This window comes from Apus apus, chromosome 1, assembly GCF_020740795.1.
Source record: "Apus apus isolate bApuApu2 chromosome 1, bApuApu2.pri.cur, whole genome shotgun sequence".
Classification (NCBI taxonomy): domain Eukaryota; kingdom Metazoa; phylum Chordata; class Aves; order Apodiformes; family Apodidae; genus Apus; species Apus apus.
The window spans coordinates 121,509,002-121,526,661 of record NC_067282.1 but is presented as its reverse complement, the minus strand read 5'-3'; the positions used below and the strand labels follow the sequence as shown (position 1 = coordinate 121,526,661).

The following is a 17,660-nucleotide window of genomic DNA, read 5'->3' as shown; positions in this document are numbered from 1 at the left end:
TGTCAGCATTTCATTGCAGATGGAGAATGCACTTGTGAAACAAATCTCCTGTTTGTCTCCACAGACTGGGTTTTCTTCCACGTTGTGGAGCAGTGTTGGAGCTCCTGAACTAGCCTTTAAGATTAAGCTAGGCTGGGAGATGTCCTCTAGGAACATGCCTAATGCACACCAGCTGCAAGAAGACTTTCAATATATGGGAGCAGACTGAAGTTAGTCTGAAGTAAAACCCCTGACATGCATAAAGCAGACATCTTTTGCTGTACAGAGATACTCCTGATTTCCATGCTAATGTAGGTCTGTCGGTGTGCATCAAATTCTGTGTTGCAATAACTTAGGACGTCTTGGTACTCCTTTAGCAAGCTTAAAGCTTGGTGTGCCTTCAAGAGCTGAAGCTGGGAATTGACTTAAGAGCATTGATGTATCTGGAGAGAAATTTCTATCCAGAGGGTACTGGGTAGGCTGGCAACAAGGTCCTCAACATCGTTTTTTAATTGGCTTTAGTTAGTCCTAGTCTGTCATTCATGGTGGTAAGAGGCTTACCTAAGAGGTGGTGATACTGCAAACCTCTGCTAAGTTCAGTAGCTGTATATACGAGCAGTTTGAAGCTTCAGAGACCTATTTGAAGGCTGGTTGTTGGCACCATCTGTTAAGGTTGTTCCAATAAAAAGGAAGCCGACCTACAAAAAGCACAACCTTTTGTCACAGTCACTTAGAAATGTGTGTAACCTGCAGAAACACAGCGTGCTATCTGTCTCCTGTCCTCCCTGCAAGATCTGCTCCAGTGCCTTCAGATGCCTTGAGGATAATGCCCAAGTTTCCCCATATGTCTGCTGGGTAAGAAGCCCAAGGCTGATAGCTGAGTTATTCTGTCCCAGGGGCAGGGCAATTTCAGAAGATGATCACTGACTCTTGTGCTCTAGAAATGCTGCTTAGTAACTTCTCTGGCTTTACTCCTGCACATGGAGAGAAAGCCTCAGTGAATTGAACTAGTGTAATATTGCCACACTCTGCTGTTTTGGAAATTTGTCTCCTTCGTGTTTCCTCTAGGTTACACATGTCTTCAGCTCCACTGGTAATATGATCTAATTTAGTAAATTAATTAATGTTTGCACAGTGTTTTGCAGGTGTAAAGAACAGAATGATGGTAATGGTATTTGATAGCTAAGGGCAGTGCCAGCCTGAGGATAAAGGCAGCTTGGATTCTTGAAATGTTTTTAAGGGCTCTTAACATCAACTGGAAATTTGAGCTGTATGTAATTTGTGCTCAATCTCAAGGTTCTTGCCAGTTACCACAGACCCTGTAACTATGCAAGCATCATGTTGACCTATTATAAACTTGCCAGCACTTGCAAAACCATCAAGCTTTTATTTTTTTTAACTAAAAACTGGAATGTGTGAACTGTTTATCACAGCTGTGATGTGCAATAGTGTGGTACATCTTGGGATTTGCTTTTATTGGAAAAAAAGAAGTTTGCGAGTCTGTTATTGTGACTTGTCAGGGATCTGTTCCTATTACAGTGTCAGGAATTACTTTTGATGTTTTATAGTGTTGTGAAAAATTGATATGGTCTACTGTATATTGAAGATACATAGTAGAAAAAGTATTTTGTTAGTAGATTCCTCAGTACTGTCCTTATTTCCCCCAAAAAATGTGACACTGCTGTTAAGAACTATAACCAAGTGCATTTGTGTTACATGTATCCACATTCTAAAGCTGAAATCATGCCTTCTTTATACTTTTAGCCCTTCTCATAAACACTTGAGCGTAATACCTAAATACTGGAGTGTAATCCATGAGGGCTTCTAATTCATAGTCTTATTTATATTCAACTTAGAAAGTTACAAACGAGACTATTTACTGTGCCCCCTTGGATCTTTTGTGGCAAATATAAATCCTACATTAAAAAAAGAATTTTAAACTACAGAAAAATGCCAGCCATTTTGTTTAAGACCAAAACTAACAAAGCCAAGCAAATTTGTAACATCTGTTTTCCCGTTAGGACAGTCTTTCCCAAACAGTATTGGGTAAGTTTTCATTACTTCTTTTTACAAAGGGATTTAAAGGCTTATTTCTGGTTCTTTTGCTAGTGGCTCTGGGTCAAATAGGGAATTTCTTGGCCTACACTGCAGTTCCAACTGTGCTAGTGACGCCCTTGGGAGCTCTTGGCGTTCCATTTGGGTAAGAGTTTGCTTTTCTTGTTCTTATTTGAATATTATTACTACTTAATAAAATGTCAGATAGACTTGGTGATCATTGGAGTTCCACTGACAAGCTGTCAGGCTTATATGAGTGTTAATCATATGTTATAATGTCACCTATTTGTGTTTGTCCCGGCAAAGTAGGGAAAGGGGGGAAGGCAGTAGTGAAGAAAGGGTTCCTGAGTAGCTTCTGCTTTAGCTATCACTGTGATCTGGAACAGATAAGACACCTGAGGGTTTTTTTGTTTGGTTGGTTATGGTTTTTTCCCTTTCACTGTGGTTGTTCTGGGCTCTTCTACTTATTCTGTTGTTCACAGTTCCCTTACTATGTAGATCTGCCCTTTTGTCTCACATTCTTTCTCTCCCTGGCTATCCACAACCCACATGTGTTTATTGATGCTGCTTTTCATTTAGTTGGATTTGGCCCAGTTTCCTGAAGTCAAGAGAGTGCCTTGCATACGCACACCCATAGCTTCCTGAATGTTATGTTCATGTGAAGGGAGGGAACAAAAAAGGCAGTGACTGCTGCTAAAAGGAGTTTAATATGCAACTGAATGTTTTGTGAATAGCTAAACTACAGCGGTGAACCTACTGCAGTGAAAAAGTACAATTCTTTAAAAACGAAGCTGTGTGTTGCATCGAGATGTTTCTTTTGGCTGCTGAATTGTATGTCTGACTGCACCGGTCGTCTCCTTCAGAGTGCAGATTGCTTTGTATGGGCTTCTTTAGTTTTATACACTATGAAGCATGCTGCTGGTGCTCTATTTACCACCTATTATTTTACCCCAGGCCATGGAGTTTTGTGTATTTCGGTCAGCTACATGTCTGACCTGAGCCCTGTAATCTTTGTAACCAGAAGCCAATTTTATCTCATGGCTGCAGAGCACCTATAACATGGAGCTTTGTGACAGCTCCCCAAGTAGTTCATGGGTAGATATCTGCCTTGGGTGTCAGATGCTTGGTGTGATGATTTAGGTTTTTTTGGAGGGGGTCATGTGTGTGTTTTGGGGGTGTTGTAGCTGCGTTTGTTGTTGTGGGATTTGGTTTGTTTGTTCCTAAGCTGAAAATGAAGGATTGAGTAAGAGTGAGACTGGATGAATCTTTCCTAGGATAAGTCAGAAATGCTTTTCAAGGATCCACCACCATTTGGTCAAAGATCAACACCAACATTTGATACTATTTCTTCAAGAGGGAAATTCATGTAAGACATCACTGTTGGAACATTATTAACAGGACGAGGTCAAACTTTTTAATTTTCTTGCTCTTTTTGAAAGGTCTATTTTAGCTTCTTACTTACTGAAAGAAAAGCTGAACATTCTTGGCAAGCTGGGATGTTTGCTGAGCTGCGCTGGGTCTGTTGTTCTCATCATCCACTCCCCTAAGTCTGAGAGTGTAACGACTCAGGCTGAGCTTGAAGAGAAGCTTACGAATCCAGGTACTTTGTTCTTTTATTAACTGATGATGATTTTGTGAGATTGATCAAGAGCACACAGGAGGAAGAGGCTTACCACTGCTGTCAGGTAGGAAAACTGACTTCTGGAGAAACCATGACATGACAGAAGCAAACCAGAACAGCTTTTGTTGTGTGGTAAAACTGTGCCTTGCTGTTGTAGGAACTCGGCAGATTTATTGATAAATGTGGACAGAAAAGAAAATGTGGATACTTTTTGAAAACTTTACCCTGCACAGCAAGCTCAAAACAATGACCATTTGAACTTGTAATTTTCTGAAATTATGAAAAAGTGTATCTTGCTACTTAGAGATGAAAGGCAAGATTCCAGTATCCCAATTTAAGTTGTTTTATACAAAACAAAAAGTACAGTCTTTTGTACTTTAATTCTGCATTTTTATTTTTTATTAAGAGTTTATACTAGAGTGCAGTTATATTCCAAGCAGATTTCTTTGCATAATGAAGATGTGTAGAAATAGGCTGTTGAGATGCATGCTGAAATGCTTGCTCTTTCTCACAGAGAATGTAAAGCCCCACACTAGTTCCTGGAGGACACATTCTAGTGATAACAAGTGCCAGACCCACTTTTGTTTTTCTTGCATAAGAGCTAAACTGCCAACTGTTGTTATTCCCTTTAACTCCTTTAGGTGAGAGAAACTCAAGCCTAATAACATCAGCTATCCAAAAAATTTGCAAAGAAAGAAAATAAGATAAATACCTGGTCTAAATGTAACATTCTGATCTGACCAAAATGAATTGGAAATATGTCTTTAAAACTGTAAAGCCTGAAATGTTTTTCACCAGTCTAATCTGTGTACTGATGCTGGAATGTAAATGATGCAGCCTCCCAGTTCTTCCAACTCTCCCTACTCACCTTAATGGCATCTAACTTTAAGCTCTGTGCTGGATCTACACACTGTGCTTTATTGAACTGGTTATGAATGAGGTGTTTTCCCTGCCATCTGTCATAGGGGGCTTTGAGGAGTGTAATCCTGATGGAAGAGAGAATTTAAAAAGCCAGCCATCTTAAATGCAGTTCAAATATGCAGCAGTGTCTAACTTACTGCATGATTATTTGTATTACACAAAGAGCCTGACAGCATCATCAGTTGCAGTTGCCCATATGATCTCTGAAAGCTCAGTGATTTGGATCTGTATTCAATAGCAAATCTTCATTGTGGTGTATACATCAAGTTCACTGGTAAGACATGACTTAACTGCTAAAATCTTGAGAAGACCAAGAGTTCTCACCTTGCTATTCTTTTGTTGTCTTTTTGTTTTCCAGTTTTCGTGGGTTATCTCTGCATAGTGCTGCTCATGCTTCTCCTCCTTATCTTCTGGATAGCTCCAGCTCATGGACCTACTAATATCATGGTTTACATCAGTATTTGCTCTCTGTTGGGCAGTTTCACTGTTCCCAGCACAAAAGGCATTGGGCTGGCTGCTCAAGATATCTTTCACAATAACCCCTCAAGTCAAAGGGCTCTGTACCTCTGTCTGGTACTTCTGGCAGTATTAGGATGTAGCATTATCATTCAGTTCAGATACATCAATAAGGCACTGGAATGTTTTGACTCCTCTGTGTTTGGTGCCATCTACTATGTTGTGTTTACCACCCTAGTCCTGCTGGCTTCAGCCATCCTTTTCAGGGAATGGAATAATGTAGGAGTAGTTGATTTCTTGGGAATGGCTTGTGGATTCACCACAGTATCTATTGGAATTGTTCTTATACAAGTCTTCAAGGAATTCAACTTCAATATTGGGGATTTAAATAAACCTAACATGAAGACAGATTAAAAAATTAGGGGAAACTGGATGGCTCAGGGAAGGATGCAGAGCCTTTCATTTCTAGGTCACTGAATCAAATATGATTCAGGTTGGTAGTTACCCTCTGACGATTTGGTGGCCTACGTGAAATGAATTGGAGTCCTCCATCCAGTTTCAAAGGAGCAGTTGTCCATGTAACCCCTGTCAACACAATAAATGACCTTAATTTGAACCACTGATTGAGTCAGCATAGAGACTGATGTATTTCCTTACTGGAAAAGGTAACCAATCCAAAAAGATCAAGGGATATTCTGGCAAACCTCCGTGTGCAAGCTTGTCTTGTGGCTTCTGAGGTACCATTTTGGTGGGCAGAGACCATCAGTTTCTAATGCACTCAATCTGACACCTTTTATGAGTGATGTATACCTTAAAATATGGGGGGAGAAAAGTGAGTGGAACAATGTAATCTCAATATAGCAATGTGTTCACCATCAAAGCTGTGAATTCCAAGACAAATGTTTGTTGACTCCATGGACTGCAGATTTGTCTTTTTTAGTGACTGTCTTGGCAACTTGGACTACCATGCAGTGAAGACACTGGGGAGTTTTAAATTGTATTATTTATACAGAGCAGTGGACCATTAAAAAATATTTCACTAATTAATTATCAGCTGATGGTAGTGTCCAGGTATGCATTTTTCTTTGAAATTTAGTGCACTAAGACATACCCCATTCGTCTGAGTTTTTAATTGAGAGCAGACAGAAAGACTGTGAAGGATGTGGAAATTATGCACAGACTCATTGCCTATATGGTGGCTGATTTGTAAGCAGCTCAGAACTATTTCAGTGCCTTTGTAATCCAAAAATACTGCATAAACATGAATGTATCTGTTTCAGATGGCCTGTACTGGTTTAATAATTCAATTTCACTGTCTATAATATTGGACTGTATTCAAATTCTAATCCAGAAGGAGCCACACATTTTTTGAAGAATTATATAACCTGAACCGAAACCCTTAGATGCCTTGACGGCTTCTAAAAAACCCATAGTCCTAATGGGAAGAGGTAATCTCTGGGAGGAGGCAGTCCAGCAGACCTTGATTCTAGTTAAGTGACTACAGGAAGCCATTTTGTGAAGTAGTTAATAAGCAACCACCAAAAAAAAAAAGAAAAGAAAAGACATTTGAGAGAGAAGAGCATGAGATTTCTCATAGCTCAAAAAAAGATGGACTGACCCTCATGTAACATGAGAAAGCAGAGGCATTTAGAGGGCTGAGTTTCAGAGAGCCAACAGGGATACACATTCAGATCCAGTAATTTACAGACCTGTGTGAACAGTTCAGCAATAATACTTTGACAAGTAGTAAAAATTGGGATGATTCTGAACTGTTCACTTTAAGCCATTTAGAGAATATTGAGATGTCAAAGAAAGAAATAGTTAATTTTCATGTTGTACTTATATTTGGTAGTTAGAACATCTTGAGTCAAAAACTTGTAAGGAAAGCGTGAAAAGTAATGCATGTTGGTTACTGTTTAAGTACAAAGGGTCCAGTGGAACTTAGCATCTCTAGTTCAGCAGGTCTCTGGAAACAAAGAAAAAAACCCAATGTGATTATGAGACAGCATTTGAAAAAGTTCATGACACTTTATCAAGAAATCATGAATGTGGCTTTGTGGCTGGCTGGCAGGAATGTGGACGTTGATTAATAGGGTGCAATACTGTCCTCTCTCGTTACTTTTTTTTGTTGATCTGATGTTAATTAATGTTACCTTAGAACTCAGCCTCTGTTTTCATTTAAGAGGAATGTTAGAAGTCCTTCTGATGGTAGCACTATTTGTGAGCAGAGGATCCTAAAGATTTAGTATTCTGAAGGGACTATTCCCCACTGAGGGAGTAGGAGCCCCACTGTATTATTTGGAACTTTGTTTTAGAGCTTCAGGCTGGGTGGAGAGAGTCTGAGTTGGCAGAAATGCACATTGTTATGGTCCAGCAAGGAAACTGGGTGTCTTGGTGAAATAAAGTAGCACTAGCAGAGAAAAGGCCAACCTCATGGATTTTCGAATATTGTGTATGGTTTCTAGAAAGTCTGAGAATTGTGGGTGAGGGAAGCTGGCCTATGAAAGCTGGTTAAAATGAACCTCTCTCTTATTACTGATTGGAAGATGGTATCTTGGTTGTCAGCAGTTTTGTTTTGTCATATTACTTCCCTTTTTCTGGTTGAAACAGGAATTTTACTTAGGATATGAGGCCTGTACTGACCTGCTTTTTAAAATGTTAGCTGTTTTCTGAAGCAGTCATGTTATCTTTTCAAAATTAAAGGTCAGCGTTCGTGAGTTCTGTGTTGTTTTTGTACTAGCCTTTGCTGTCTGAAGACCTCTGTGAAAAATCTTTCAGGTTAAAATGGAAATGATTGTGGTTTCATCTTAGTCCTCCTTTGGCTGTATTTGTCTTGTTTTAAAATTCATTCCTGTTTATTTAGAAAGTGCCTATCTTGGTATGTTAGGTGTGTATGCAAATTACTAGTAAATATTAGATCCAAAATAACTTGACTGCCCTGTCTAAACCTTGGCATTTTCTGTGCCATGCACACACAAGTTTACTTGATAAGCACTCACTATGCAGAGCACAAATAAAGAAGCAGCTGTGTGCTGTGGTCCTCTGACCATCCTTACAGCTGGTAAACATCTGCATAGGTTCCTTCTCTTCTCCCCAGCTGCTCCTCATCGGTGATGAGCTTTCTAGAGGTGTCTAAGTTAACCTGGTTTAAAAGAGAGATGTCAAAAGCCAGCACATAAGGTGAAGGAAATTCCCGTGGCCTTGCACATCGTTTATATCTGCAGCCTTTTACATCATGAACACTAAATAATGCAAACATTTATTTTTGCTACTTTGTTCAGTATGCAGCAGCGTTCTTTTGAGTTCTCCTGTACCTGGATCTGGTTCAGTTCTAACTTCAGAAATGGATTAGCATTTTATGTTGTCGTTGTTGGTATGATTCTTCACCCCTCCATCCCACACCCTCCTTGTTCTAGGTGTCCTACCTTTTTTAATCCCATTGATTTTCTGATTTAAAAGGAGGCACTGTTGAATTTTAGCCATTTTAGCACTTTGAGTAAGACAGATAGCTGAGTTCCATCATCTCAGGGAGCAAATGTGCATAGTTGTCTCCTGAGCTTTAGTGTCCCTCACAGGTCTGCCCTTGTCATGTTCTTCTTGCATTAGATACTCTTAGTAGCTACAAACCAGATTACTTCAGTCCCAGTTGCAAAGCAGAAGAGGGAGAGGCTACACATACAAAAAGTGGACTCACTTCAGTGGTGGGATGCATTGGAATTGGATTCAGATCCATATGAAAGGTGTTTTGCTCTGTAAGGCTGGCTTCTACTACACTTGTCAAACCTATTTACTTGGTACTCACTTGAAGATAGCTCTTTGATCAATATCCCTTCAGTGTGTGGAGGATTTACATGTGTCAGTCACGATCTCTATTAGGTGTCAAACACAAAAACCCCTCAAATACTCAATAGGAGAATAGACACATTTTTGATACAACAACAACAACAAAATTTGTTACACCTTAAATACTTAGGTAAAGAAAAAAAATGTCTAAACAAGTTATCTGCTGTATTGACTTTCCAGGACTCTGTATGTGTAAATAGAGCCTATTTACTAGTGAGCTGCAACTAACATTATTAAGAACCTGTCATATCACAGTTTGACAAGTGAAGCTTCCTATTAATAATCGGAGTTTATATTGAACATACGTATTTTTCTGAAGTAACTAGTGCTGAAAAATGAAAACACTGGATTTTATTTGTTGAAATACTAGGATCTGAGGTTTAGCTTTCGTTTTTGTTTAAAAATAGAGGATTTGTATTTGCAGACAGATTTGGGGTTATTAAATATGGGGTGCTTAAAATGGGCCGTTGTTTGCACGTTATACCCTCCTCACCTTGTTTCATAATTATAAAGCATCAAGGATTCTACAGATATTCCTCAGTTGTCTTGAGATGGTGTAGCTGCTGAAGCTTTGCTATTAAACCAAATGTTAGCAAAGGTTTATCTATTACCTGTTATCTTTTATTTACAGATACTAGTCTTTGTAATAATTCTTTGGTGCTATTGAATATGGGCTTAAGTGATGCAGAATTTCATATGTACCATGTTAGGCACCAATTATATCAACAGTTATTATTACTAGTGCCCAAGACAGCAGTGTTGAAATGTTATGGATTAAGAAATCATTTTTAAAAGCTGCAAGTAAGGTTTGTTGGGGTTTTTTTTGTTGTTTGGTCCTGTCCCACCCCCAACAGTTGCTCTACAGAGCAGAATATATTACTCAAGAGGAGTATTTTTAAGTTAAATCCTTCTTCAACTGTGGAGCCTTTTTTTTGCTCCCCCCCGGGATGTAAAAAATAGTTCTAATGGCATATGGGGGAAAGGCAGATGGCAACAAACATGCAGTGTTGGGTTTGGTTGCTTCAATGCTATTGCAATATAGTTACTACAGATTACACAAAAATGGTTTATTTTATTAGCTTCCAAATAATGTATATATAGATTTGTTAATTGCTTAGAAGTCAAGCTTACTCTCTTTGCTTTTTAACAAATAGTTATAGGCATGTTGTATTTGCCTTGTGTAAATTATAAAAGGCTATTTATTAAGTTTTATGATAACTAATCTATTTATTAACCTGTATTGTTTTAAAATAAATGATTTATTTATAGCTCAATGCTTGTTTTGTGACTCCTCTTTATCACACAGGGGGAAGAAATCAGTTTCCCACACATCTAGCTGCTGTACAGCCTAATCTCAATTCCTAAGCCCAAAGTATTTCCATTACCCTTTAATAAAATAGCAGCCTTGCTTTCACTGAGAGTGGCACATTCTTTCATGTGTACAGATCAGTTGCCACACAAAGGGCTCAGTTGTTGTAGTCTGTAATGTCTTCCTTGTACCAAAGTTTACTCACAGGTAGAACGAACGCTTCCCTGGCAAACATGTTTGTTGGGGTCTGAGCCTCTGCAAACTGTGTCTTAAGGGTTAATGATGTGCTCTGTTCCTGTGTTCCTGAGCACCGGCTGCTTTCAAGAGCTTTTATTTCAAGATCTATTACTCCACAGTTGGGTGTGCATCAAGTGGCAACAGCTGTAAGGAAGTCTGTGTCACCAGTCTAATTTACTGTCACAACAGCTTCCTGCAGAAGGAATCAACTGGAAAATCACAGTGGCTGTCCATCTAATATTTAACCTGAAAGTCCTAGCTCTTTGTCTCAGTTACTGGCAAATACGTGACTTTCAGGGGGGTTTTGTGGTGTTTTGGTTTTTTTTTAGTTGTGGGATTCAAGATCAAGAAGTGTTGCAATCTTTGCACTTGTGTTTTAGGGGGTGCATCTATATCACTACTGGTCAAAATTAGAAGTTAACTTTTAAACAAGGAAATCAGATTCTCTCCAGTATAAAATGTTGTATGCAGTGGAAAAGATTGGCATGCATTCTTTACAGAATATGTCACTGCAATTTTATTTTTGAAGGTGGTGATGATATTAATGCAAAGTACGAAGACCAGAAAACTAGAGAGCCTTTCGTGCAACATCTCTGATTTTTAAGTAAATAGCATGAGTATGTATTTTGAGAACATACTTTGAGCAGGAAAATTCAACTCTTCTTGTACATCTCTGGAGTTAGACCACTAAGGCAGCATTGCTGTAAAGGCAAGGATGTCATTTGCAGCACCATTATTGACAGTCTGGGATGTCACCAATCCTGAGCATATGTGTATCACCCTCAGATCACATGGGAAAAGTGTTAAAAAGACAAAAATCTCATAGTGCCAACAGAAAAAAAAAAAAAAGTTCCCATAATCCCTTGTATGACTGTTGTACAAGTAGACTCATAGACACGGCTTTGTTCTGCTCTTTAAATGCCGCAGGGACATGGCCACCAGAGACCCTGTTACAGCTGCCTGATTTTCTCATCAATTCTCTGCTAGGTGCAGACCTGCATGGATTCACCACCCTGGTGTGATGCTGTAAAACTCTGCCAGCAGGCACTATTTTGCTCAGGGACCGTGTACCAGAGAGCAGTTCTGGGTAGCAGGCACATGGTGGCTTTCATCACAACCCCTGCTGGAAATTACTGCTCAAGGAAGAGCTGGAATGCAACATGAGCTAGACCACCTGCTAACCTGGCAATGCTTCCCGAGGTTGTGTGGGTGACATCACTGCTCTTTGTCCTTTTAAACCTTGTGACGTGTTTATACACATGACTGAGCCCCGAAGAACCTTGTCCATAGCCTTGCAAAAGTACCTACACTAGCTGATCTCTCTTGTGAAATCCACTGAGTGCAAAGATGGCTTGACTTGCTGAGTCACCCTACAAGAATGAGTTAGCTTGGGCAGCTTATCGCTGGTCTGGTACTTGGGAGTTCTGAAATACCACGCTGGTTTAAATTATTTAGAGATGCTCTGAGTACTTTCTGTTAGTGAGCACGACCCCTGGCTTTGAAGTGAAGATTTAATGAGGTGAGAGCACTCTAAAAAATTCTGATGTTGTGTGAATGGATTACAGTAAATTAAGTGGAACTCACAGTTGAAGAAACATGAGGAAGAGGATTAACAGGTAATGACTGAAGTCCCACAAAGAGACTGTAACACTTAAAGTAGTCCAGTTAATATTTTCAGATGTTTATTTTCTTATTCCTTTCATTATTGTTATAGGTTGGTTGAGAGGTGGTTTTGAAGGAAGGAGAGTAGGAGGAGAGAGGAAGAAGAAGACTAAATACATTTACTTCAGGTGTTATTATTCAACTCAGGACTATGTATGTGTATGTTTTGAAAATCTGGCATGATTTCTTTATCACTTTGGACTCTCTTAGATGCTGGTACTTAGATACTCCTGTTTATACCGGACTGGTTTAGGTGGTACAGTTATTAATTTTTTTTAATCCATTTGAGGAGCCCCTTTCACCAGCTGTTGAACTTCCTCAAAGACTTCATAGTTTTGGTATCTCGTAAAACATCCAAAAGCCAGCCTCCTACTGTGTAATTACATAGGTAATAACTGCATATTGTGTAGTGGGTTTTATATATAAAAATGTATGTATTTTTATACACACACATTAAGCTACTTCACAAGTGCAAAGTTCATGTCAGGAATACTAGCCGAGATTGCATCTCCTGTCTTGTTTCTAAGTCTAGTGAAAATGAATCAGCTGCTTGTGCAGACTATTATAATGTCAACACAAATCCTGAGGAAAGATAAAGAAGCAGAAACTGTTGTTACTAAGGGATGTAACAGAACTGTTCCATCCTGTTTGAAAAGGTAGAGTAGCATCTTCCACATGGAGCTATTTGGCAACACTGCTTATTTAGACCTAATGTTGAAAGGCAGCTTTGTAAAGCCTCTTTCAATAGTTTTGAAGAAACTGAAGAGCCCTCGGAGTCTGAGGCTTGTCGCCCTGGTTTCAAAGAGTCCACAGTGTAAGCTGTGGAGAAATATTTGTCTATCCATAGATATCAAGTACAATTCACGTGAGATTAAAGCTTTTTTCATAGAATGGTTCAGGTCGGAATCACACAATCTTAGGGGTTGGAAGGGACCTCGGAAGACCATCCAGTCCAACCCCCCTGCCAGAGCAGGGTCACCTAGAGCACATCACACAGGAACGTGTCCAGGCGGGTTTTGAATGTCTCCAGTGAAGGAGACTCCACAGCCTCTCTGGGCAGCCTGTTCCAGGGCTCTGTCACTCTCACAGGAAAGAAGTTTTGTCAGATACTCACATGGAACCTCCTATGCTCCAGTTTGCACCCACTGCCCCTTGTCCAATCACTGGACATCACTGAACAAAGCCTGGCTCCATCCTCCTGACACTCACCCTTAACATATTTGTAAACACTGATGAGGTCGCCCCTCAGTCTCCTCCAAGCTCAAGAGACCCAGCTCCCCCAGCCTCTCCTCATCAGGCAGCGGGGACCTCAACATCCACCCAGCTCTACCTGCGGTCCCGCAGCACCACGCAGAGCGCGGGCCCCGGGGCTAACTAAGCCCACCAGGGCACCCGCAGCACGGCCTTCCTCTTCCCCTCCCGAGCGCCGCCGGCCGCGGGGGGGCGCCGCGCGCGGCTAACGGCTGCCGGCCGGTAACGGCTGCGGGCGCGCGGCCCGCCTCTTCCGCCGGGCCCGGCCGCGGGGTGCGGGGCCGGGGACGCCGCCGCTGCTGCCCCCGCCGCTCCCTGCCGCTCCCTGCCCCTCCCTGCCCTCGCCGCTCCCTGCCCCTCGCCGCTCTCTTCGCCCACCTCCGCCCCTCCCCTCATGGCGGCCGAGCGCTCGGGCACCGTCCCCTCCCAGCGCCCGCTTCGGCCTCCCCCTTCCTCCTCCCCTCCCGTTTGCCCGGCGGGGATGTGAGGGGCGGCGGGCTCAGGTAAGCGCGGGGACGGGCGGCTGGTGGCGGGGCGGCCAGCCCGGCCGGCCGGCCGGCCCCTGGGAGGGCGGGGTGAGGAAGGGAGGCAGGCGGTGGTTGGGGCTGTGCGGGGCAGCGCGGCCCGCCCGGCGGGATCCAGGGCCCTTCCTTCGCCCCGGCTCCCTCGGCTGCCTTGCCGCCTTGCCGCTTGGGTTGCGCCGGTGCCACAGGGCTTCCTTCCCCGCCTTGGCTGCCTCCCGAGCCGCGCCAGGGCCTCGGCGTTGGGCGCTGTTGGGCCAGGAGCGAGCAGGCCGGGGCGAGCTGTGTGGCTGCGGGCTGTGTGGCTGTCACGGCTCCCGGCGCTGAACCGGGCTGTGGAAGGTGAAACGCCTTCGCCCCGCGGGTTTCCCCGTAGGAAGAGACTTGCCGTGGTCGAGGCTCCGAAGGCCAAGATGAGGAAACGTGCGTCTGAATCTTTGTCGGGCTCTGGAGCTGGGCAGCGCTGGCAGGTGACAGCGTGCTAGTTCTGCCGGAGCTTCCGAGCTGCTCTGCTCGGTCATGGAGCGGGCGTGTTGTTCATCAGGGGGCGAAACCGGTTCGGGTTCGGTTTGGCTCAGAATTGGGTTTAGCTGAGGTCTTTTTCCGGCTGGTGCGACTTGGTTCCAGCTCAACTTCAGCTGGACTTCAGAGCCCTGGAAGCGCGTTAGTTTGAGGTGGAAGAAAGCAGTTTTAGTGTTGCACTGTATGTAGTTCAGAGTGGTGGTTTGTGTTCATGCTGATACTGTGGAGATACAGGCTGGATCTGACTCTTTAATACCCGACTTCTTCTCCAGTCTCTCTTCTTTTTCAAGCAGTCAGCTTTCTCCATTTTCCCAGCAATATCTTTACAATTATTTTTACATAAAACCTAATATTTAAGTCATCGTGGCTCTTTGTGGATGCTTTTGGTGTGCCTCGTTGTATATGTTTTTTCCACTGAAAGGTAATAGGTTTGTTGCATAAGTTTTCATCAGTATAATTGTATTTAGAGCTCAGTGTCACTCTAATTCTGCTTTTGTTAAAATTATTAATTCTCAGGATAAAATCCCAACAAAAAGGAGACAGGTTATAACAGATTACCAATCATGTCAAAGAGGTAACAGTGACTAATGTCTAGATTGGACTTTAATTTATTGGATCACCTTAAGTCCAAAGTTGCCTTAAATGCCTACGGTAGAACTTCAGTGGACCTGTGCTGGTGACTCATCCTGTTGAGAGTGGAGCTAGTTAACTAGGTACAGCAAAGATGAAGCAAGTCACATCCTCTGCTTTTTAGCCTACTTTGATAGACTGCCAGAAAATAGTCAATACAGTATTAGCTGTAAGGCACCATCTGAAGTTTACATTCAGTTAATGAATAGCATTCTGTTTTAGTGAAGACAGTTTTAGTTTTATGTGAAACTGAATGTCATTCTTTGCGTAGCAGAGAATAACTGCATATAACAAATACAAAGAATAAGGTGAACAGAGATTTTCAGTGTGGCATTTTTCTTGTTTTCTACCAGTTTCCTAAAATTGAATGTGTGGTTGTTTTTTTTTTATTATTAATAGAAATCAGCTCTAAAGTGAAAGTTTCCTCACAGTTTCACTAAAACTTCAAAATAGGCAACTTTAGAACTGCTAACATAGTGTTCCTTTCTGAGTACTTTGTGCCCTTAACATTATACATATGCAGGCATATAACATTATAAAGAAAGTAGGTACTGTTTTTGCGTTGTCTATGTAATATGTCAATAATTGTGTGGGTAAGTTTGCACACCCATTTAACTTTGTCAGAGCTGGAAAATGCTATCTGTAGTGGGGCAGATTTACAGTACAATATTGAAGGTACTCTGTCCTAAATAACATGTATGGAATCTTTGGTTACCTGTGTGTGCATCTTGGCCTTTTAAAGATGCGTGTGACTAAGTTTTGAAACTTAATGCTATGTTGTATCTGTCCTTTCAATTTTCTCTCTGTAGTTGTGTTTAAAAAAATGTGTTCATGAGTGGACAGAACATGACTGAGGAAGACTTGGACTAAAGAGTTAGCTGTATTTGGGGGATTTTAGTAATCTTACTGGGAATATTTCTATATATGTACTCCCTGCTGCCTAAAGGTTCTGTATATAAAACATCCTCTGAAAACTCACCATACCAAAGTCAATAATTAAAACTTTGTATTAGTTAGTACTTAAATCACAGAACAAAACTGAAAGGACGAGGATAGTATTTCAGTTCAGCTTTAGCATGTTACCTTCTAAAGAATAATGTAGCTCACAGGTTAGTTTCTCTGGTTAGTGAAGTGAAAAGCAAAAGGATGAAGTAACAGTAAAGGTGAGACATACATAAGGAAGATCAAATTTAAAATCGCACTACTTGGTTATTCAAGTGTTTTTAAGACAAAGATCCTATCCCTTTTTAAAACATAGATGGGACAATGTACAGTCTTGTGTGTCATACATGAAAATTATTTAAACTTGAAATGATGAATATTATTTTTAGATTGATTCTTAAAATGCCAATTAACATTATTTTTAACTTGTATTTTAGATGCCTAACATTGAAATATTTAAGAAGTGAATGTCTCTGGATTTTGGAACAAAATTGGTATGCATGATAAGCCTTTGAAAGACTCACCACTGAACATGTGCATTTTTGTTGTTAGCAAGTGTTCCTGTGATTTTTGTGTCTGTGGAAAGGAAGAAAGGAACACATAATAGTCCATGTGACACTTAATAGTCTATGTGTATTTGTTAAAAGCAGCTTGTTGATTCAACTCCTTTTTCTTCCATGAAAAGCTTGATGGCTAGGAGGGCATTAAATAGGTGTTTTGCTTCAATGTTAGAAGCATAAAACTTCTCATGAAGCTCTTGTAAACAAGCAGAACTGAGAATAGAATGCCACAGTACAGTGCCAAAGGTGCTGAATGGCTACACCTGGAGAAACTATTGCTAATCTGTTGTCAAAACAGACCTTTGTTTAAAAATTTTTCAGTATGAGTCATGTCTGAATCTTTTGCTGTTTAGTGTTCATGCTTGGCTGAAAAGAGAGAGAATAATTAATGATGTTGAGCAGGGAAGAGTTGCCAGTGTGTCAACACAGATTAATAGTTTCAGGAAACATTTCTGAAAAAAAGGCATGTTTTCAATAGGAATAAATGAAAGTTATTACACCCAGACAGGAATAATTTGCTACAGAAATACATTCTAGAGAACAGTAGTTCTGTAGAAAAGGACTGAGAGGTTATACTAGTAGAGAAGTTTAAGATGAATCAACAGTAGATAATTGCTCAGGAAGGACTAAGGAAATAACCTGTTTTGGATTGTATGAAGTGTAGTCTTCCACTGTATTGCAAAAGTAATAATAACTCATCTAAAATAATTAGCTTTAGAAGTTGCACTTTAAAAAAAAAAAAAAAGTGGGCTATTGGGAAAGGACCCAGAGGGCAGCACAGCAGGAAGCACCACGCATGCAGGTAACTTTCAGAGTGGTATTAAGGTGTGGGTGCAAAGATAAAGGGAGTTGTATCTTTTCCAAGTCCAGTGTGGACAAACAGAAAAGACTTTCATAGCGAAAGTGAAGATCTAGATGAAAGTCACTAGATAATCAGAGTTCCTAACAGCATCAAAGCATAGCTGTGGTGTTTGGGAAGTTTCCTTCATAACTCTTTCGTGGGAGAAGCTTGGCAGAATTGTATGTAAAGAGGAGCAGCAGTGAATGATGCTGTGCATGGCAAAGGGTTAATGTAAATAACCTGTTAAGGTTCTTTTTTTGCTTAGTGGCATCATCCTGTTCACAGTTAAGATAAGTTTTTAGACAAGAAA

At 41.0% G+C, this 17,660-nt stretch overlaps 1 protein-coding gene across 3 annotated transcripts in view; it reads left to right on the top strand.

The window, feature by feature from the left end:
* NIPA1 (NIPA magnesium transporter 1) overlaps positions 1-10,149 on the top strand; it is a 48,041-nt gene extending 37,892 nt beyond the window's left edge. For all 3 annotated transcript variants that reach the window (XM_051608631.1, XM_051608630.1, XM_051608629.1), the window contains exons 3-5: positions 2,089-2,179; positions 3,474-3,634; positions 4,935-10,149. In XM_051608631.1, the coding sequence (XP_051464591.1) occupies positions 2,089-2,179; positions 3,474-3,634; positions 4,935-5,446 (764 nt within the window). In that variant the 3' untranslated portion in view covers positions 5,447-10,149. The remainder of the gene's footprint in view (positions 1-2,088; positions 2,180-3,473; positions 3,635-4,934) is intronic.
* Positions 10,150-17,660: the final 7,511 nt, after the last annotated feature.